The sequence below is a fragment of the Notothenia rossii genome, assembly GCF_949606895.1.
Source record: "Notothenia rossii genome assembly, chromosome: 2".
NCBI classification, from domain to species: domain Eukaryota; kingdom Metazoa; phylum Chordata; class Actinopteri; order Perciformes; family Nototheniidae; genus Notothenia; species Notothenia rossii.
The window spans coordinates 18,876,816-18,895,084 of record NC_136904.1 but is presented as its reverse complement, the minus strand read 5'-3'; the positions used below and the strand labels follow the sequence as shown (position 1 = coordinate 18,895,084).

General features: G+C 42.1%; 1 protein-coding gene across 4 annotated transcripts in view; it reads right to left on the bottom strand.

Moving 5' to 3' along the window:
* Window positions 1-7,347: 7,347 nt before the first annotated feature.
* Window positions 7,348-18,269, bottom strand: part of sbf2 (SET binding factor 2) — a 94,127-nt gene continuing 83,205 nt past the window's right edge. For all 4 annotated transcript variants that reach the window (XM_079662430.1, XM_079662432.1, XM_079662433.1 and 1 more), the window contains 9 exons: window positions 16,054-16,239; window positions 14,840-14,966; window positions 13,877-14,004; window positions 12,008-12,232; window positions 11,804-11,911; window positions 11,164-11,357; window positions 9,904-9,991; window positions 9,690-9,821; window positions 7,348-8,654 (listed from right to left, as the gene is read on the bottom strand). In XM_079662430.1, coding sequence (XP_079518556.1) covers window positions 8,556-8,654; window positions 9,690-9,821; window positions 9,904-9,991; window positions 11,164-11,357; window positions 11,804-11,911; window positions 12,008-12,232; window positions 13,877-14,004; window positions 14,840-14,966; window positions 16,054-16,239 — 1,287 coding nt within the window. In that variant the 3' untranslated portion in view covers window positions 7,348-8,555. The remainder of the gene's footprint in view (window positions 8,655-9,689; window positions 9,822-9,903; window positions 9,992-11,163; window positions 11,358-11,803; window positions 11,912-12,007; window positions 12,233-13,876; window positions 14,005-14,839; window positions 14,967-16,053; window positions 16,240-18,269) is intronic.

Genomic DNA, 18,269 nt, shown 5'->3' with positions numbered 1-18,269 from the left:
ATATGACAGTAAATACAAGTTGTTATTAATAAACAAGAATACAGTTTGAAAGGGGAGTGATTTGTTAAATATCCATAAAGAAAAATAAATCTGCTTACAGTTCTGTTTCATATGGATGTTGAGAGATGTATCCACAGATCTCCTAATGTTGCTCTCAAAGTGCACCAGATTGATGCTTACAACTTCAACATTTAAAAAAAAATCTTCCAGGGGGAGCATGCCCCCCAGACCCCCCTGGAGGAGGTGAGTACCCCCCTATAGGAGGTTAGGTCCCCCCCCCACTTAAATCATGTCCACATGGATAGGAAACTAAACACATTTGCACACATCTTGTGTCCAATATACTTTCTGTTTTGGTGGTCATGCCACACCGTGCACGTGCATGCATGCACGAGTCATGGTAAGATATCTGGATTGAGAGGTTGCTTTTTCTTTGCACGGAATGAAAGAAAGACGAAATTAATGGGCTGTGATTTTAGTATTTTTAAGCAGAGGTCAATAATTTGTAGGGCCCTCGGAGGATGTTGAAAAAATTGAAATGGCCCTTGAGAGGAAAAAGGTTCCCCACCCCTGGTTTAGAATATCTGAAAAAGTAGAATTCTGAATACAATAGAAAAGGGGGCGCAGAGAGTTTTTACCTTCTTTGAAGAGAGTGTCTTATTTTCTTGAATTAAAGAAAGTATGGGTCTTGTTCTCAGCAGTTTTGTTGGGGACTAGTTTCAGCCAATTATTCAAATCTGTGGCACCAAGGACTTCCTGTATAGAGACACTTGTTTGTAGAGTCAACTCATTGTTGGTTTGGGCCTTTTCTTGGGATTTGCTAACAATAAGAAACATTTCTAATATTGCAAGCCTTATCTTATAAGTCAGGAAAGTTGAAAGTTCATTTTATTTTTATTTTTCAAAAGGCATTTCCGTTGTTATCCGATTTGCCTGATGGGTATCAGCCAGGATTTTGTTATTATAAAACTCAGTGTTTCCCGTTTATGTTACATTTGTTCATTCACAGTTTTTGGTACCACAGCAACAGCTTGCCTTTCCAAATATTGTCACACAGTAAGGTAAATGGAGTATTTTACTTTGGCGAGGGACTGGTATCAGATGTTTATTCTCGGTATTTGCAAATTGAGTCACGGTATCAGAAACTTCAGGTGGACAAAGCCAAATGTGTGCTTCCCTAGTAACCAGCCTGTTTGTGTTACAGGTCTGTACTGCTTAATATTACTTCATTGTTCCAGTTATCATGTAAACAGATAAATCACACCTGATGCACGCGACTGGCAGCAGCAAAGGCTCCGTTCTTCTGCGTCTGTGTCAAAACAAATCATTTGGTGCAACAAAGGATCTCTGTTCTGCAGGTACACCTCACCTTTGTCTTTCAACCCTCATGTTTCGGTAATGAAAGAAACTAAGTTACAGAATCTATCCGTGGGTACTTGTGTGTCTCGTGTCTACCAGCCCACACAAAGATCCTCTTTACTTTCTGTTGTAAAAACTCTCAATCTTAATTTGTTGGAGGGAAAGAGTCAGTTCATGTTGAGTTCAGAGTTGTCAGAGCGGGAGAAGAGATAAGAGCCTGCATTCATTCGCTGATCTGACAGTCAGCAGCATGCAGATCTCTCTCTACCGGTGGGTCACTGATAAGATCAGACAGAGACATGGATTGCAGGAATCTCTGAGCTAACACTATTGCTAGAAGTTGGTTTTTTGTACTGCCATTAAAGACGTTTTGCAAATAGCTTCTCCTTTTAAGGACATTTTGTTAGTAACAGTTCTCATAAGGAAATACAAAGATTAAAACATGTTAAATGAAGAGCTAATGATTGATAGGTTTCAGGATTTTCCATGCATTATTTGTCTTGAGTTGTTAATCTGGTGTATGATAAATGGATTAGCTGCTCACATTTCTTCTAAGAGATATTTATATCTCAGACTCTCAAAAAGTATCTGGCGTTTTTTCCCCTCCCATTCTCAGAATTGAGTTTCTAATCTGCGTTACTAAATTGCACAAGCCCCCGCCCCGACATTCCAAAAATAAGGATATCCCCCGCTGTCTCACCCTCGCCACATGTGTCCCAAAATCACCCTAATGCCCCTGACCAATTCATCTGAATCCTTTCCAAAATATCCTCATCGAAACTGATTTGAAACAGGAACATTTTTTGGGGGAGATTGTCTGCTGGCGAAGAAATGCCTGGCAGATGCCTCTTTTCAGGGTTAGATGACTTCCCACAGTGACTTCACAGCCTCGAGCATTTCACACAGCTGAATGGACTCTGAGTTTCGCTGCACAGAAAAACCGTGGATCACTTACCCTGGACAGAGAACAACATCAGGGCTTCAGACAAACACCTCAAAGTGGGTCAAGGAAACATCATCAACTTGAGTAAACCCCACCCTTAAAGTTATAAATCAAATGTGTAATTGTCCTTTTCTGCTCATGGATGAGCGGGCAGTGTCCGGATAAGATCATCTGGAGCTCAGTTGAATCATGCGTTTGATCATCTCCCAATCTGACCCCCATGTGCTGCAGGCAGCTGACATCATCCTGGTTTCTAGGGTGGGACTCGTGATGAGTGACTAGACGGTGAGATCAACATTTGGAGCAGGTGCCCTCGGCAAGGGCCACAACCCATAATACATTTGACCAGAGTGTGCCATAGTACGTACCGTACCATGGTACCTCAGATGTTACCATAGTGTACCATAGTACATACCATGGTACCTCAGATGTTACCATAGTGTGCCATAGTACGTACCATGGTACCTCAGATGTTACCATAGTGTGCCATAGTACGTACCATAGTACCTCAGATGTTACCATAGTGTGCCATAGTACGTACCATGGTACCTCAGATGTTACCATAGTGTGCCATAGTACGTACCATGGTACCTCAGATGTTACCATAGTGTGCCATAGTACGTACCATGGTACCTCAGATGTTACCATAGTGTGCCATAGTACGTACCATGGTACCTCAGATGCATAGTGTACCATAGTACGTACCATGGTACCTCAGATGTTACCATGATGCATGCCATGGTATAACCCTGGTACATACCGTTGTACCACAGCTGTTACCATGGTACGTACCATGGTACCTCCGATACTATAGTACGTGCCGCGGTACCTCAGATAACTGGTACTCCATAGAGTGTTCAAATGGTACTACAGACATTACCAGGGTATGTATCATGATAATCACTCAAGTCCCATTGTATGCATTTTTTTTTTTTTTAAATGTGAATGCAGGTCTTATACCTTGTTTAGTATTTTTCATTGCTGGTTTTAGTTGGTTTCCCTTTAGGTAACATATATTTTTAAGACTGCGAGGCCCCTGAGCAGTCAGTTATCAGCCCCTTCATTGCCCACATTGCAGAGGCACCCAGGAAATAGAAACTGAGACATAGTTCACATTCATAGCAACCATAGGGCTTCATGGAAATCAGGATTTCGAGGGCCGATAAAACAAATCAGTATCATCTGTCACTAGAGTATTTTTGGGCTCATTTGAAAGGCTAATAAGCATTCTTCTAAGAAAAGATGCACTGCAGCTGTGCCTGTTCACGAAGCATACGGGACCCAAAATCCAACAATATGCCATTTTGAATTTAGACTGCTTTTGATTTGTCTTTTAATGTGAGAGCAGCACGGTTCTCTAACCACACTGAACTCAGGAAACAACATCTAGCATAGTTACACAAGATCCCAAAGACACAGCACTGCATTCTAGAACACCGCTGCTCTCAGGGAAAATAGATGCTTTCATCAGTAATGTGTCTTAAGTTTCAGAGAAGAAGTCAGAGGCAGTCATGAGCCAACTCACGCCATACTTATGTAACAGCAAGATGTTTCCCTCCTAAAGTTTTAAACAGCTAATTTGCATGAATCTGCAAAGATCCACTGAGAGGACAAACAGCTTTGTGGATTCAATGTGTAAAATGGCTCTTGAGTATTTCTGGCTCCGGAGGAAAGCATTCCTATCATGCCACTCCTAACAATCCCGCTGGATAACTTCCGCTGCTCCCTCTGTTCGTGGGCAGGGGTCCTAATCTCCGTGCCCAAAGCAAGAGGCTAAAAATGGAGAGGACTGCCAAGGGATTTGCCCAGATGTTGGCCTGCTGCAGCTGTGCACCTGCTCTGCAAGCTGGGAGATCGTACTGAGGGACAAACAACCAAACTCTGCTTTCCCAAAAACAGCCCCCTTCTTCTGACCCCCCGCTTCCTCTCAGACACAAACCCTCTTTGGACCACAGGAGTCCCGTTCAGAGCGCCAACCAGGCGCCAAAGAGTGAGCTGGGGCTCGTGCTCGGGCCCATATTCATTGCTGGCAAGTGAGACACCCATTATAATCATCATCATCATCATCATCATCATCATCATCATCATCGTCCTCTTCAGGCCCTGTTGGCTGTGAGCAAAAGCAAAACACGAGCAGCAGCCGTGTCTGATTACCTTTCATTGAGTCAATTCTGTAATAAAGACAAGGTGTTCCAAAAAAGTTGTACCTCCTGTATCCAATGAGCCATTGTTTTATAAAGATACGAGTCACGTTATCAATTCTGTGAGACACAGCGGTGCTTTGTGCTCTGCATCATTATACTCTATATTAGCCTGAGTACAAATAATAACTGAATAATCAATCAATCAATGTTTATTTATATAGCCCAATATCACAAATGTTATATTTGTCTCAGTGGACTTTACAGTTTGTACAGAATATCAGTATGACAATCGGCACCCTCTATCCTTAGACCCTCACATCGTACAAGGAAAAACTTCCAGAGAAACCCACAGTTTAAACGGAAAAATGGGAGAAACCTCAGGGAGAGCAACAGAGGAGGGATCCCTCTCCCAGGACGGACAGAGGTGCAATAGATGCCGTGTGTAAATCGAAGAGATAATACATTTTACAGCATAGGTAGACCAAATGTTTGGAAATGCATGTGTCTATAATAACAAGATGAATCCATGAGGATGTCAGCAATCTTGTGGGAGCCATCAGGGAAGTAGTATGGTGAGAGTCAGGCAGGACCGCAGAGACAGGTTCAGACACGACTCGAAGTCCAGGACTCAGATCCAGTGCTCAGGATAGAGGATCCAGGACACACGACCACAGCAACAGGATCAGCCTCGACTCAGGATCCCGGCGTAGATATAGACACAAAAATAAATGTTGGGGAAGCTGGGTTATTCGGAACATGAGAGTACACAGGTACAGACAGACGGAAGGAAGAAGTAAGGTGTCCCCCGACAGTCCAAGCCTATAGCAGCTTAACTAACGTGTCTACATACATGCACTCCCTTAGGATAGGTTGAGAAGAATTAAGGAACAGAAGTGGAGAGGCACAACGTGTCTACGTACATGCACTCCCTTAGGATAGGTTGAGAAGAATTAAGGAACAGAGGTGGAGAGGCACAATGTATCTACGTTGGCCTATATGCACTCCCTTAGGATAGGTTGAGGGAAAAGAGTAGGTAATAACTATGTTATTAGTTTTGTAGGTACTTGTCAATGATCAACATATTGAATCAATTGAAAGTTGGACATCATATGATATTGGCACTTTGTGGCCCTACTGCATCAACAGCACAGTATAAACATTGTCTCAACGTGACTATGCCATTTCAAAAAAGGAACTTTATTGTTTAAAAAGAGTGCTGTGGAGTTTTTGCGTGATTTTTGTATCCTAATTGATGTATCCTTATCCAAAGGGCAAAAGCCCTCCCACCGTAAAACAGTGACCGCACAGAGCAGGTTTACTACTTGTCACATAAATCCCACATGGTCCGTCTTAACATACGACATATCCTTATAGATCAACATAACAGCTTATAAAGTTAATGGTGGGTTCACTTCAACAAGCTGCCTTAAATCCAGTTACGCCACTGCTTTGTACGTCCTCTATAGCAGTGGTTCCCAACCTGGGGGGGCGCGATCGCAGGGGGGTCGCCAGGCCTCAGATGATTTGAGGCCAAATATCATATTTAGACTTTTTTTTTTAGCATATAATTGTAAGGCAATACATGATTGTCACTAAAAGCCTTGTCTCTACATTACAATAAAATCTAAAAAATAATTGATTAATTAATTAAAATAAAATTCAAGTTAGTGTTAAAGACATAAAAAGAAAGAAATGTATAATTCTTTCTTTAATAGAAATGTTTCTTCTGCCTGTAAAGTGTCCAAACCAGGCTTGTCTGGATAAGCGCATTGTCCATGCCGGTTTCAGTTGGATTATTTGTCACAGTTTCTCTGATCAGATCGGTCTCCTCCATTTTGTAGATTATTTACGACTTTTGAATCCACATAAACACATCGGCAAACTCCGGCTTACTTTGAACATGTGTTTTAAACAGTTTAATCCCTTTGTGAATTGTTTCCACTTGCGCCGTCCTTTAATTTCTTCATACAGCGGGAATCCAAATGAATGAATGCTGAGTCCAATAACCATCAAAGTCACTCCAATAGTGCTCCTTAATTACGCCTTCATCCTCCTTTAACTAAATACTTCCCATTCATCCAGTTTGTGACAGTAGTTGTAGCATTTTTGAGACTTTGATTACCGCTGTTTCCCCCCCCCGTGTGTGTGTGTGTGTGTGTGTGCGGGGGGTGGGCGCAACTTCCAACAGGAGTCATTTGGGGGGGCTCTTGGGAAAAAAGGTTGGGAACCCCTGCTCTACAGAACCTGCATCCTTATCATGTTAAAGGCTTTCTATGCAGAGGTCGGCCTATTCGTCCAACAATTCCAGGGGTCTGTCGTTTTGACTGATTCCAATAAAGTTATTGAAAATAAATGTGCACTCTTGGTTCTTGATCTCATTTTAATTGTGGTTTATACATAATGCATTTTATCCACAGCAAGATTATTGCATAACTATAACTTAGTTTTAAAAAGTAGACTTTTATTTTACTGCGATTAATTCAATAACTCTAGCAACTTCCGAGAGTCTCCTTTTAGATTTTCCTTTGGTATGTTCATTATCGGAGATCAATAAATGCCCGGAAGGAAAAACATAAATAGAATATTTCTAAAAAGAAAAGTGAAAGGTGTGATGTAAGAAACTGGTTCAGTTGATTTATTGTCAATTGGCTAAAACACAAAGCAACAAGAGCAGTATGGTTAATTTAGTGCATCAGTAATTATATAACATATTTAAATGATCATCACTTTTATTAAGTGCTTAATCATAATTCCTTTATTTTAAATAATTTACAAATCTTCTGTACTGCCACTTCAATTAACCTTAAATGCAGGACTTGTACTCCAAACCGATTTGAACTTTTAAACATAAACAAAGCCTTTGATATTCGCTCATCTAAACAAGAACACAAACAACAGGTATTTTTCAAGTATGTTTTGTTTATTTCCAAAAAATTAGTATCACCACAAAACCTGGTACAAAGATACATAAAAAAAAAAAAGCCTTTAACATCTTTGAGTATTTTCATGTGTGATTTCTTTTTCTTTTTGACTAAAACTTTAGAATGGGTTGCACAAACAGAACGAACAAGACAAGGATCTCTGAAAACCACAAGGATGTATTTAAGTACTTATTTAAAAGCCCTTAAAAAGACACACAGCCTGCCTGGACAATTTGTACGACAAGAAAAAAAAGACTTTCAGAACAATGGTTCATCACAAAAAGGGAACAGGCCACTCAGGTATTTGCAACGACACATTAAAAAAGACTTTTTGGTCACATTAGAATTAAGGTTAGAAAAGTATACTTATGTTCAGAACATCATACAGTATATAAAATGAAATGTCACACGTATTTACAGAACAACATGGAACCACCACACGAACACAGTTACACTTTTAATACAAAATAATAATTTACACGACATGAGACACGTGTTATGCAAAAGTCAATAAAACATTCAACAAAATAGAGAAAACGTCACGTATTTAAATAGAAAAATGTCAGGTAACTCTTTTTGAACTCACTGTGCAAATTCTTTTTATCTTATCTGTCTTGAGGAAACGTATGTACATTGTAAAGTAATGCCTTTAGCCTCGCTGTCTGCATCCGTTAGAAAATCTTTATTTGATAAGGAGTGCATACTTAAGAGCTAAGTGCAAACAAATTGCTTTTTCATGTTGTGCATTTAAGATTTCTGAGTTTTTGGCGGTTCATACGTCTCTTTAAGCAGCAATAACCTTTTCATGGTAGTAAAATATCCGATAGAAATCACTTTAAAGGCTATTTTCTACATTTTTTTAAAGTCTAAAATTGAACCCACAGTTTGAATGGCCAGTGATATTGCTTTGATCTATTTACAGCTTAAGTAGGATATCATGTCCTTTGTAGTGCAGACCCCTAAAACACCAGCTTATCTTCACTTCGTCCCTGTTGGCGACGCGGAGGAGGGAGCATACGAGTGTGTTTGACGACCAGCTGAGAAGTGACAGGCAGTTTTCATCCTCCACTACCAGGCACTTAGTTCACCGCGGTCACAAATTAAAAACATCTAAGAGCTGAGTGGAGCGGTTGTCACGGCTCTGCTCTCCGCCACCTCTTGTGTTCCTGGTCTGAACGTCGTCGCTGCTCAGGCGTCAGAGATGCAGTTCTGGATCTTGTCCATCCACAGCTGAGCGCTCGGAGCGTCAGAGGCGCAGAAGTTGTAGACGCGCTTGCTGGTCTTCAGCTGAACAGGTATCAGACAACAAGGGTTAAATGCAGAACAGAAGGGACAGGCTTTAATGTGTAACTCAATAAAACAGCTCAAATCCAGACTTTTTTCCTGACACAAAGGTTCATCTCTAATGTCACATTGTGTTTTACCTCTCTTCCACAGTTTGTGAAGCGGAGGGAAGCGACGGTTACTCTTCTGCTAAAAAGGCTACTTTTCAAGCAAGATGGCGGCAAAGGTAACTACAACAGAATTTCTTTGCATCTCGTAATGTGCCTTACTTTAGTCAGGATGCACCGGAACATTTTAAACATCAAATCTAAGGACTGAATGTTATCAAAATGTCATATTATGGTGTGTCCTAAAAAGTTCAACTATAGTAGAGTGTATGCCTTAGTATAGGTTTTTAAAGGGCATACAAATATATAGCAAAACATAGTCATGTCATAACAAGTATAGATAGAATAGTAGTCTATAAAAACAAGTCACATAAAGTTATAGTAAAGTATGCCATAAGGATGTAATTCATAACAATGTCATAGTCATGTAGTAAAAAAGTGATACTGTAGTATGCCATACGAGATACATTTAGGCACTTTCAATGACCTCAAAAACTTCAATTTCTAAACCCTACATTTACAAACTTTGAAGGACCCGTGTTGTGGGTGGTTTGTGGATCCCAACATGTATGGAAGTAATCTGCTGAGGCTCAGGTTTAAAAGGACACTAAGCTTTTCCATGACTGTCACTTTTTAGAACAGCAAAATAGGTTTCCTGAAACAGACTCTGTAAGGCTTGTTTTTAGCCAATTAGCAAAAAGTCAGTTGTTGATCACCTGCCGGCCAACAAAATGTCCATAAGATGGTGTTCACTGCATACAGTAACTTAAAGCCACAGATACAGGTCACCCCATGTATAATATGTAGCAAACTTATTTTCAAAATACTTGTAAAACACAGAATACATGATCAAAACAGCGCTTAACGATATAGGAAATGTGACTGCTGAGAAAGTAATGCTCAGTGAATATCTGTGTTGACATGAACTCACGTCAAAGAAAGCCTTTTCACTGATGTGTTTGGGAGCTCCTATAGTGGGAGCAGCGAGGATCACAGACTCCACCTCGGCCAGGTCGATGTGGCCTCTGCAGTTCGTGTCCTCCCCGGTGTCGTAGTACCTCATCTGTGGAGAGGGGAGTGTTAGCCTGCAGCCGACACTCAGGTGAGGCTTTACAGTTTCTGAAACTTGTTGCAGATCGGCTCACCTGGTGCTTCGTAATGTCCAATACAAACCAGCGAGGCTTCCAGCCTTTCAGCAGCGCTCCACGTTTATACAGGATCCCCTCGTAAGACCTGAAGAGCACATGGGACGCAAAGCACAGGATGTTACATCTCCAGGGCTTGAAATATGGTTGATTTGAATTATTATGATTCGAAGGTTAGGGATATGCTTGCATTTAAAGATATCCTTTGAGAAAAGCTTGATCTTTAACATAATCTGATGTTACGTATACTAAACATATATAATATTTGAAATGAAATGATCCTCTTGCATATATGTTTGTTGTCATGAGTGTGCAAGGAGAACTGAAGTAGTTTAAACGATTTAAAGGCTGTCTGTTTCTATGACACCATTAAAGATGGAAACAAATGATATAGATAAGTTGATCCCTTACTCTGTTAATGAGTTTAGTTATCATAATCAAAACGTACCCTTTAATTGATTATTGAACAGCTGTTAACCTTATTTTATAGTTAATTTAGTGCAAAAAGTGTGGATATGATGATGAAGGCTAAGAGAGTCTGGAAGTCTTTGATTAGGAGAAGTTGAATTTTGCTGTTAAAAAACAATACGACCCCTGACAACGCCTGACGATCGTGTTCTCCACATTTCCCTGAACCTCTGTACATTACGTTCCTGTTGTGTAAAGAGGCCAGCGGTGGGTAGTTATTACTAATGATAAAATCCATAAGTCACATCTTCTCTCATTTTAGCTGGGAAATCCTTTAATATGTTTTATTAACAACCTGTATAAAGCTTCAACACAAAAATGTCAAAGTTATCAGCATCCTTCATATACAGTAGCTGTAGGACTGAGAAGTTAACATGATTTAGTATTTTACAGGTAATAAGAATCATTTTGAGGGTTATGTCATTTATGGATATTATGACACTGGTTCAGGTGTTTCACTTCATCTGTGAAAGATTTTGGCCCATCACACACGATTTGATACTTTAAGAGCGCTAACATTATTTACAGAGAGAGAGATTTTATCCTTTGTTAGCCAACACGGGAAAATGTCCAGATATTTGAGCCAAGAGCCTGTACTTTAACCTCTCGGTAATTGTTAAATTACACACCACGACTTTAACAGAGTACAGACAATCCCCACAAACATGACACACACACATAGCACAGCGCTGACTCATCATCTAAAACGGGACAGGCCCCTGGACAGCAGTTTTAAGGGAATCAAATGTTGGCTTCTTATTTGTTCCAGGACTCAGGAAGTTCACGACCCACCTGTTCTCCTCGCTCTTGGGGGTGAACTGGTTGTAGAGTGTAGCGGCACGGCGGTTGATCCCATTGGCTGCGGCGGTGCTGCGGTCTTCGCCCAGTCCGCTGTCTGGCAGGTGCAGCATGGAGCGCCGCTGGAACGCCTGCATGCTGGACGTGGGAATGAGGCCGGAGATGGAAACCATGGACTGTTTACGGAGCTGCAAACATACCAGATAACACGGCATGAGTGGGAGAAGAACAGTTCCTTTATCTAACATGTGAAGTATATGACTAGCTTTTGAATCATCATTTATTATTAGTCCATTTATTGAACATGTTAGAAACAAAAACACAAAATACTGCTCCTAAAGCTAGGATGGGTTAAATGCAGAGGTCTAGCTTCACGCATGTATGTGTGACCATTAAAGAGGGTTTCATCCCTCCGATTCTATTCTAAACAATAATAATAATAAATACAATAATAATAATAATAATTATAACAAAGAGAAGCAAAAAAATAAAAATAAATAAACGTTCAAGGTATAAAAAAATAAATTCTCAAATAGTTTCTGTCATGTTCAAAAGGGGCAAGAAGAAGCTTAAACAAGTTTCCGGTCCTACCCCCTCTAGCGTACATTGCTCATGTAAATAAAATAATACGTACATTTCCTTCCTGCGCGAGGTCTTCCTGAATACTGATGCGCACTCTCTCCAGAGTTGTCTGCCATTTCTCAGAGGACTGGTTCAGCTCTCCCTCCAGCCTCCCAACATCCTGCAGCACCAACAACGGCCGGGAGAGACCACAAATGTTGAATACAAGAACAAAAAAGATAAAAACTTCAGACCAAAGTTTGGTAGTGATTCTTACAGCGAGGAGTTTGGTGATGGCGTCGGGCTGGGCGCGCGTCACGCTGCTGTAGCACGGCCACACGATCCTCCTTTTGCTGTTGGAGAGCGTGTGCACCTCCTCGGAGCAGTCCGAGCTCCCAGCCATCATTCTCCAGTCGTAACACGGGCCGGTGGAGAGGGTCTCGTCCGTGAAGAAGTCCCATTTGTTCAGGCTGGGGATGCCTATCGAGGGCTTCAGGATCACCTACGGATCAGAAAAGGTTGAATGAGAATCTAAAGTAAGTTGGGCTGACATAATGAGGAGGACGTGTCTGTCAGGAAGAACACAGGCATGCCAAATCACCAGAATTAACTAAATGTGAAACCAGAGAATAAACTTGATCTCCTGAGACATTTCTTTAATTCATCTTGGGTAATGTATTTGAAAAAAAAATTCTTTATTAAACATGAAATATAAATTAAATACAAATCATTCTTTTGAAACACTTATATCATGCAAAATGCACTTTTTCATGTCTTTTATACATAAATATATGTCCCCGGTGTGTCTCACAGTTTCCGAAAATAGAACCCTCTCTCTTTTCCCTCCTTACCCACATCTCTAAAAACGTGGATACAACGGAGCCAATCCAGATTTGCGGCCGATATTACGTAATATCGGAAATGTTTGATATTATTATTATTTTTTTTCTCTAACAGGGCGGAAATAGAGGGGAATGAGGCATGGCAATGAGGCATGGCAATGAGGCATGGTAATGAGGCATGGGAATGAGGCAGGGCAATGAGGCAGGGCAATGAGGCAGGGCAGTGAGGCATGGGAATGAGGCATGGGAATGAGGCATGGGAATGAGGCATGGGAATGAGGCAGGGCAATGAGGCATGGGAATGAGGCATGGGAATGAGGCATGGGAATGAGGCAGGGCAATGAGGCATGGGAATGAGGCAGGGCAATGAGGCATGGCAATGAGGCATGGCAATGAGGCATGGGAATGAGGCATGGCAATGAGGCATGGCAATGAGGCATGGGAATGAGGCATGGGAATGAGGCAGGGCAATGAGGCAGGGCAATGAGGCAGGGCAATGAGGCATGGCAATGAGGCATGGGAATGAGGCAGGGCAATGAGGCATGGCAATGAGGCATGGCAATGAGGCATGGGAATGAGGCATGGCAATGAGGCATGGCAATGAGGCATGGCAATGAGGCATGGGAATGAGGCATGGGAATGAGGCAGGGCAATGAGGCATGGCAATGAGGCATGACAATGAGGCATGGCAATGAGGCATGGCAATGAGGCATGGCAATGAGGCATGGGAATGAGGCATGGCAATGAGGCATGGCAATGAGGCATGGCAATGAGGCATGGGAATGAGGCAGGGCAATGAGGCATGGCAATGAGGCATGGCAATGAGGCATGGCAATGAGGCATGGGAATGAGGCATGGCAATGAGGCATGGCAATGAGGCATGGGAATGAGGCAGGGCAATGAGGCATGGCAATGAGGCATGGGAATGAGGCATGGCAATGAGGCATGGGAATGAGGCATGGCAATGAGGCATGGCAATGAGGCATGGCAATGAGGCATGGGAATGAGGCAGGGCAATGAGGCATGGCAATGAGGCATGGCAATGAGGCATGGCAATGAGGCATGGCAATGAGGCATGGCAATGAGGCATGGCAATGGGTGATCTGTTTGGTATTTGGAGCAAATCACTTCATAGACATGTCTTTATATATCTGAGACCTTTAAGAATGCTCCTCTGTCTTAAATCAAGTAGATGGAATAAGTGCACAAGTCAAATATCAATGTACCAGTACATATGTATGAACTGTCATTGTGAGACACAGAGGAAGCTCTATTAAAGGACAGAGGGGGGGCAGGAGACTCACGTCGCTCTCTGACGGGCTGTACAGGTAGTTGAAGAAGATGGGACTCCTCCGGTGCATCCTGTTGACGCACTCCCAGATACAGACGCCTCTCCGGGCCTGTTTGTCGCCTTTATCGTCGAACAACGTGCCTGAAACCCAGAGGAGAAGCTGCTGAGCACAGGGGCCATTTCACCTCAGATAGTTTTGGCCGATGCAACACTCAGGTCATAAAAGTGGTAATTCAACAGATGTGTTATATTACAGGATATGAGGGGACATTTTGGCGGGCTACGATCATCATGAGAGATTTACACACGTCATCTTCAAGCACACACTTAACCCCAACATCTCACCTCATAAACTGGTTATATTAAATATAGAGGATATTTGGCGAGTATAATGCTGTCAAAATATCTTATTTTTTACTACACAAATATTGCGTGCTATATATCTATGAATAATATTATTATCACGATCACATATATGGATCTGTTTTCATTTGAATTTTCGTGCATTTGGTTTAATTTTCTGGGGCCAATTAATTACAGTATTTTTGTGTTTGGTGTTTGGGAAGAACCGGAAATGATTTAAGAGGCTATTAAGTGTTTATTAATAACATGATAGGGATATTGAGTGTAGATAAGAGTCATTGGAATTGCCTTGGTGAGTATTTTCATATTTTTTTTTAGCAAAAGTTGTTTTTTGACAATTGTATTCAACCCACTTGAGTCTGGATATTGTGCATCCAAAATGAAAGGAATGAATGTTTAGTATTTAGTTTGGGGATCTATTGTAGATATTTATTTTGTTTATAACAAGGACATTTTATTGTATTAATTTTAAGGGAATCATCATTATCATAATGTACCAGGTTATATGACAGTAACATACAGGCAAAATGTCCTTAGACCATAAGAAGATAATAAAATAAAATAAAAAACTCATCCCCCTGGTTTTAATCGTACACTACACAAGGACACTGACCATGTTCCAGCCGCTCATAGTCGGAATCCAACAGGAAGTTCTTGAAGCGGTTAGAGATGTGATGATAGGCCAGGAACTTCAGATAATACTGATTAAACTCAAACTCCAGAGGATGTTGCTCCAAAATCTGCAAAGACATGAAAATAAGAACAGAGATTAGACATAGGAGACAGAGAAGGAAGGTCAGTTTGTGTGTGTGTGTGTGTGTGTGTGTGTGTGTGTGTGTGTGTGTGTGTGTGTGTGTGTGTGTGTGTGTGTGTGTGTGTGTTTGTGACAGCTGTATCATGTCCTCATGTCCAGCTTCACATCCCTGCGTTGCACAAGTGACCAATTAGAAACAGGAAAGAAGGTCTCCTGTCCTCGGGGGGGGCAAAGGTCAGTGATATCATCACCGCCAGACACAGTCCAGACAGAGGGACTGCAGCTCCATTGTTCCCATGCAGCGCTGCGAGGCGGCCAATGAGAGAGAGATGCTGAATATTTGAAGCCACCTGGGTCTGCTGGCAAAAACAACAGCTGTTTTGGAGATGAGGCACTTCTATTTTCAGCCCTCGTCCGAATCCCCTCTCCTCCTTGTTTACAGCTCTCTAGACCCCCAGCCCCCCGCCAAACTGCCCTAACTGCCAGGCCTACAGTTTCAAAAGACAAATGCAGAAACTATGTGTTGATGTAAGTGTATGGGAGTGGGACCCCAGGAGACACACAAAAAAAACACCAGTTAGCATTTCAGAGCGGACACAGCCCCCTCAGCTGCATGAGCTTCATTCTTAACCCCCCCCTGAAATCCTGAAGCCCATCCAAACCTTCCTAGAGACTCTCAATCCCCAAAACTGCACCCCTAAACACGCACTGAAATGTGAGGGGAGGCTGAAACACGCGAGTGCAGACAGCTCTGCGCTGAACACTGGGTTCACAGCCCATCTGGCCTGCAGCAACCCCCCTGGACGGCCCCCCCCCCTGGTGCAACGCATTGTTGAAATTACACTTCCAGTGTTGGGAATGCAAAGTGCAAAACTAAACCAAATGTATAGATAATAACAGCTGAATTTCTCGCCTTCCACGACCTCTGGCCTGTACACTTTTCAGGAATGTGATGAGCTCATGAAGACGGTATGAATGGTGTTAAGTCATGAGGGGGTAAAAGTGGAGAGAGGTCTCAAACAGGGTTCAGGAGATGCTTGAGAGAAACCTGTTGAAATGACTGTGAACCTCACCTGGTGCACACAGTCCAGGAACTGCAGGAAAACGGGTGTGAAGCCCCCGCCCTGGCTGCTGGGACTCAGGTTGCTCCGCAGGCTGAACTTGTGGCCGAAAGACAGCCACTCTTTCTCCAGCAGCACCTGGAAACCCTCCAGTGTCCGGTAGAAAGGGTCGCTCAGCAGCTGCACCAAAGACACCACCTGCAGAGAGGAAGAGAGAGAAAGGTGAGTCAGAAGATACGGGTCAAATAAAAAAAAAACTGAAAAATATGATTTTACTAGGTATGTTTCCCCTAGAGTCGACTGTGGTGTGTTTGGTCCTTTATAGCCTTCTGTAAAAAACTAAACAACAGAAAAGTTTAAATTGTGACAAATCAACATTGAATAGAGAGAACAAACTAATCTGGCTGATGAGTGCACTTTTCTGCAAGATTAGCCCTGCACAGACAAGCAGACAGCTATACATATACACAACCGCGAGGTCATGTTCTCCCTACAGGATTTACACCTGCTGGAGATAATAAAATGGTCCGTGTGCTCTGATGGGAAAGCTAATAGAGACACCCTTTCCAAATGACTAAAAACACGTGTTCTCTTCTGCTTCCTATTACTCACAGTATCTGCTAACCATGCTGCTAACATGTATGCTGACACAAGTGTATCTGTGATGAGCTAATTTAGTGTTAGTATAATCAACAATCCACTGTCAAAGCCACTGAGACCTACTCAATACATTACTCTTCATTAAAGGTTGAAAATCCCTGATATTTTGGGCAATAAGTGGTTTACCACTAAAAGGAAGTGGCAGCGGTTTCACCGTGACTCAGCAGATTTTGTAAGTTTGTCAAGCTTGATTACGATTGCATTGACTCACTATGTTTTACATCCCTTCAAAAAATGAACATCTTCTGACAACACAACGTCAAACTGATCATCTGCAATCAATTACATTATATAACAGCGCAGCAGACTGGAGCTCGCTCCACAGAACACCAGTTGAGCACCACTTGTCTGCACATGCAGAATGCTTGGCCTGCTATCCTACCCGCGTCTCCTGCAACACATCTAATGAGCCCTGACGTGAGGAATGAGCGGGGAGAACAGTTAATGGCTTCCCCGTGAGGACATCCAGGACTGAGTGGTAGAGAAAGCCCCCCCACAAACCCCGGCAATGAAATAAACCCCTCAGATTATTTGTGAGACTACAGTGGATTTAAGAAAGAAACAAGGCATGAAAGAGGAGAGAGGATATGAGAGAGAAGGACGGAAAAACAGAAAGTAAAGACAGTTCTGCTTCCTGTCTGCTGGGTGTCTCTGCGCGGTGTACGCAGGAGACATAGAACATGTGGAGCCCATTTGGCTGTGCGGCTGATCGGGCCTGGCGTGATGGAGCCGGTGGCCCGTGGAGAGAGATGCTCCGGGCGGAACACGTGCCTGGCATTAGGGGTCCACAAAGTGTGCTTTTAAACAGCAGCCCAGGGCTTTCTAAACCCGTAAACACATTGTGAAGGACACGCGCTTGCAACACAAACATGTGGACTTTAACAGGTCAACATGGAAAATATGAGCTCAGAACACAAATATGTTATGAAATGCTGGACGCAGCAGCAAATTGATACCGACAATTGATCAGGACCGAAACAGACTTTGTTGTTTATGTGCTTTAAACCAAAACTCAACTTTCTAAATCAGCTCATATCAGTGACGCATCAAGACCTGTTCATTATCTTTCTCTGCATGATTGGATCATCAGTAAAAGAGCTGAAGATGAGCAGGAGAACAAAAGAAAGCATGTATTGAAACATTGGCCGTTAGAGTGCAGTCCAACTCTCTGGAGAATCCCTACAAATCTAATGTAAAACTTATTTTTTTCGAGCTCAGTATATAACATATATGGATAATGATAATGAAGGACGACGAGGCAACGGTCTCAACAGTTGACTTACACCCAGCTGTTTATAATAACTCTTTATGTGCGATACTCTCTTGTTGAACGGTTGTACTGCTGCACCTGGATAGTTTTTATGACTTTTAGTAATGAAACCTTGTTAAAAAGTACTCATAATGTAATAAGTGTTTTATGAACAGTCAGCTATTTACTATCTAAAAAACATCTTTAACAAATTACAGCTTAGACATGCAAGTTATGCATTCGGTAAAATGCTGCAAACGTTTTTAAGTTTAAGCCTAATGTGTGAGAATATGTGAATCAGTGTGGGTTCTACCTCCTA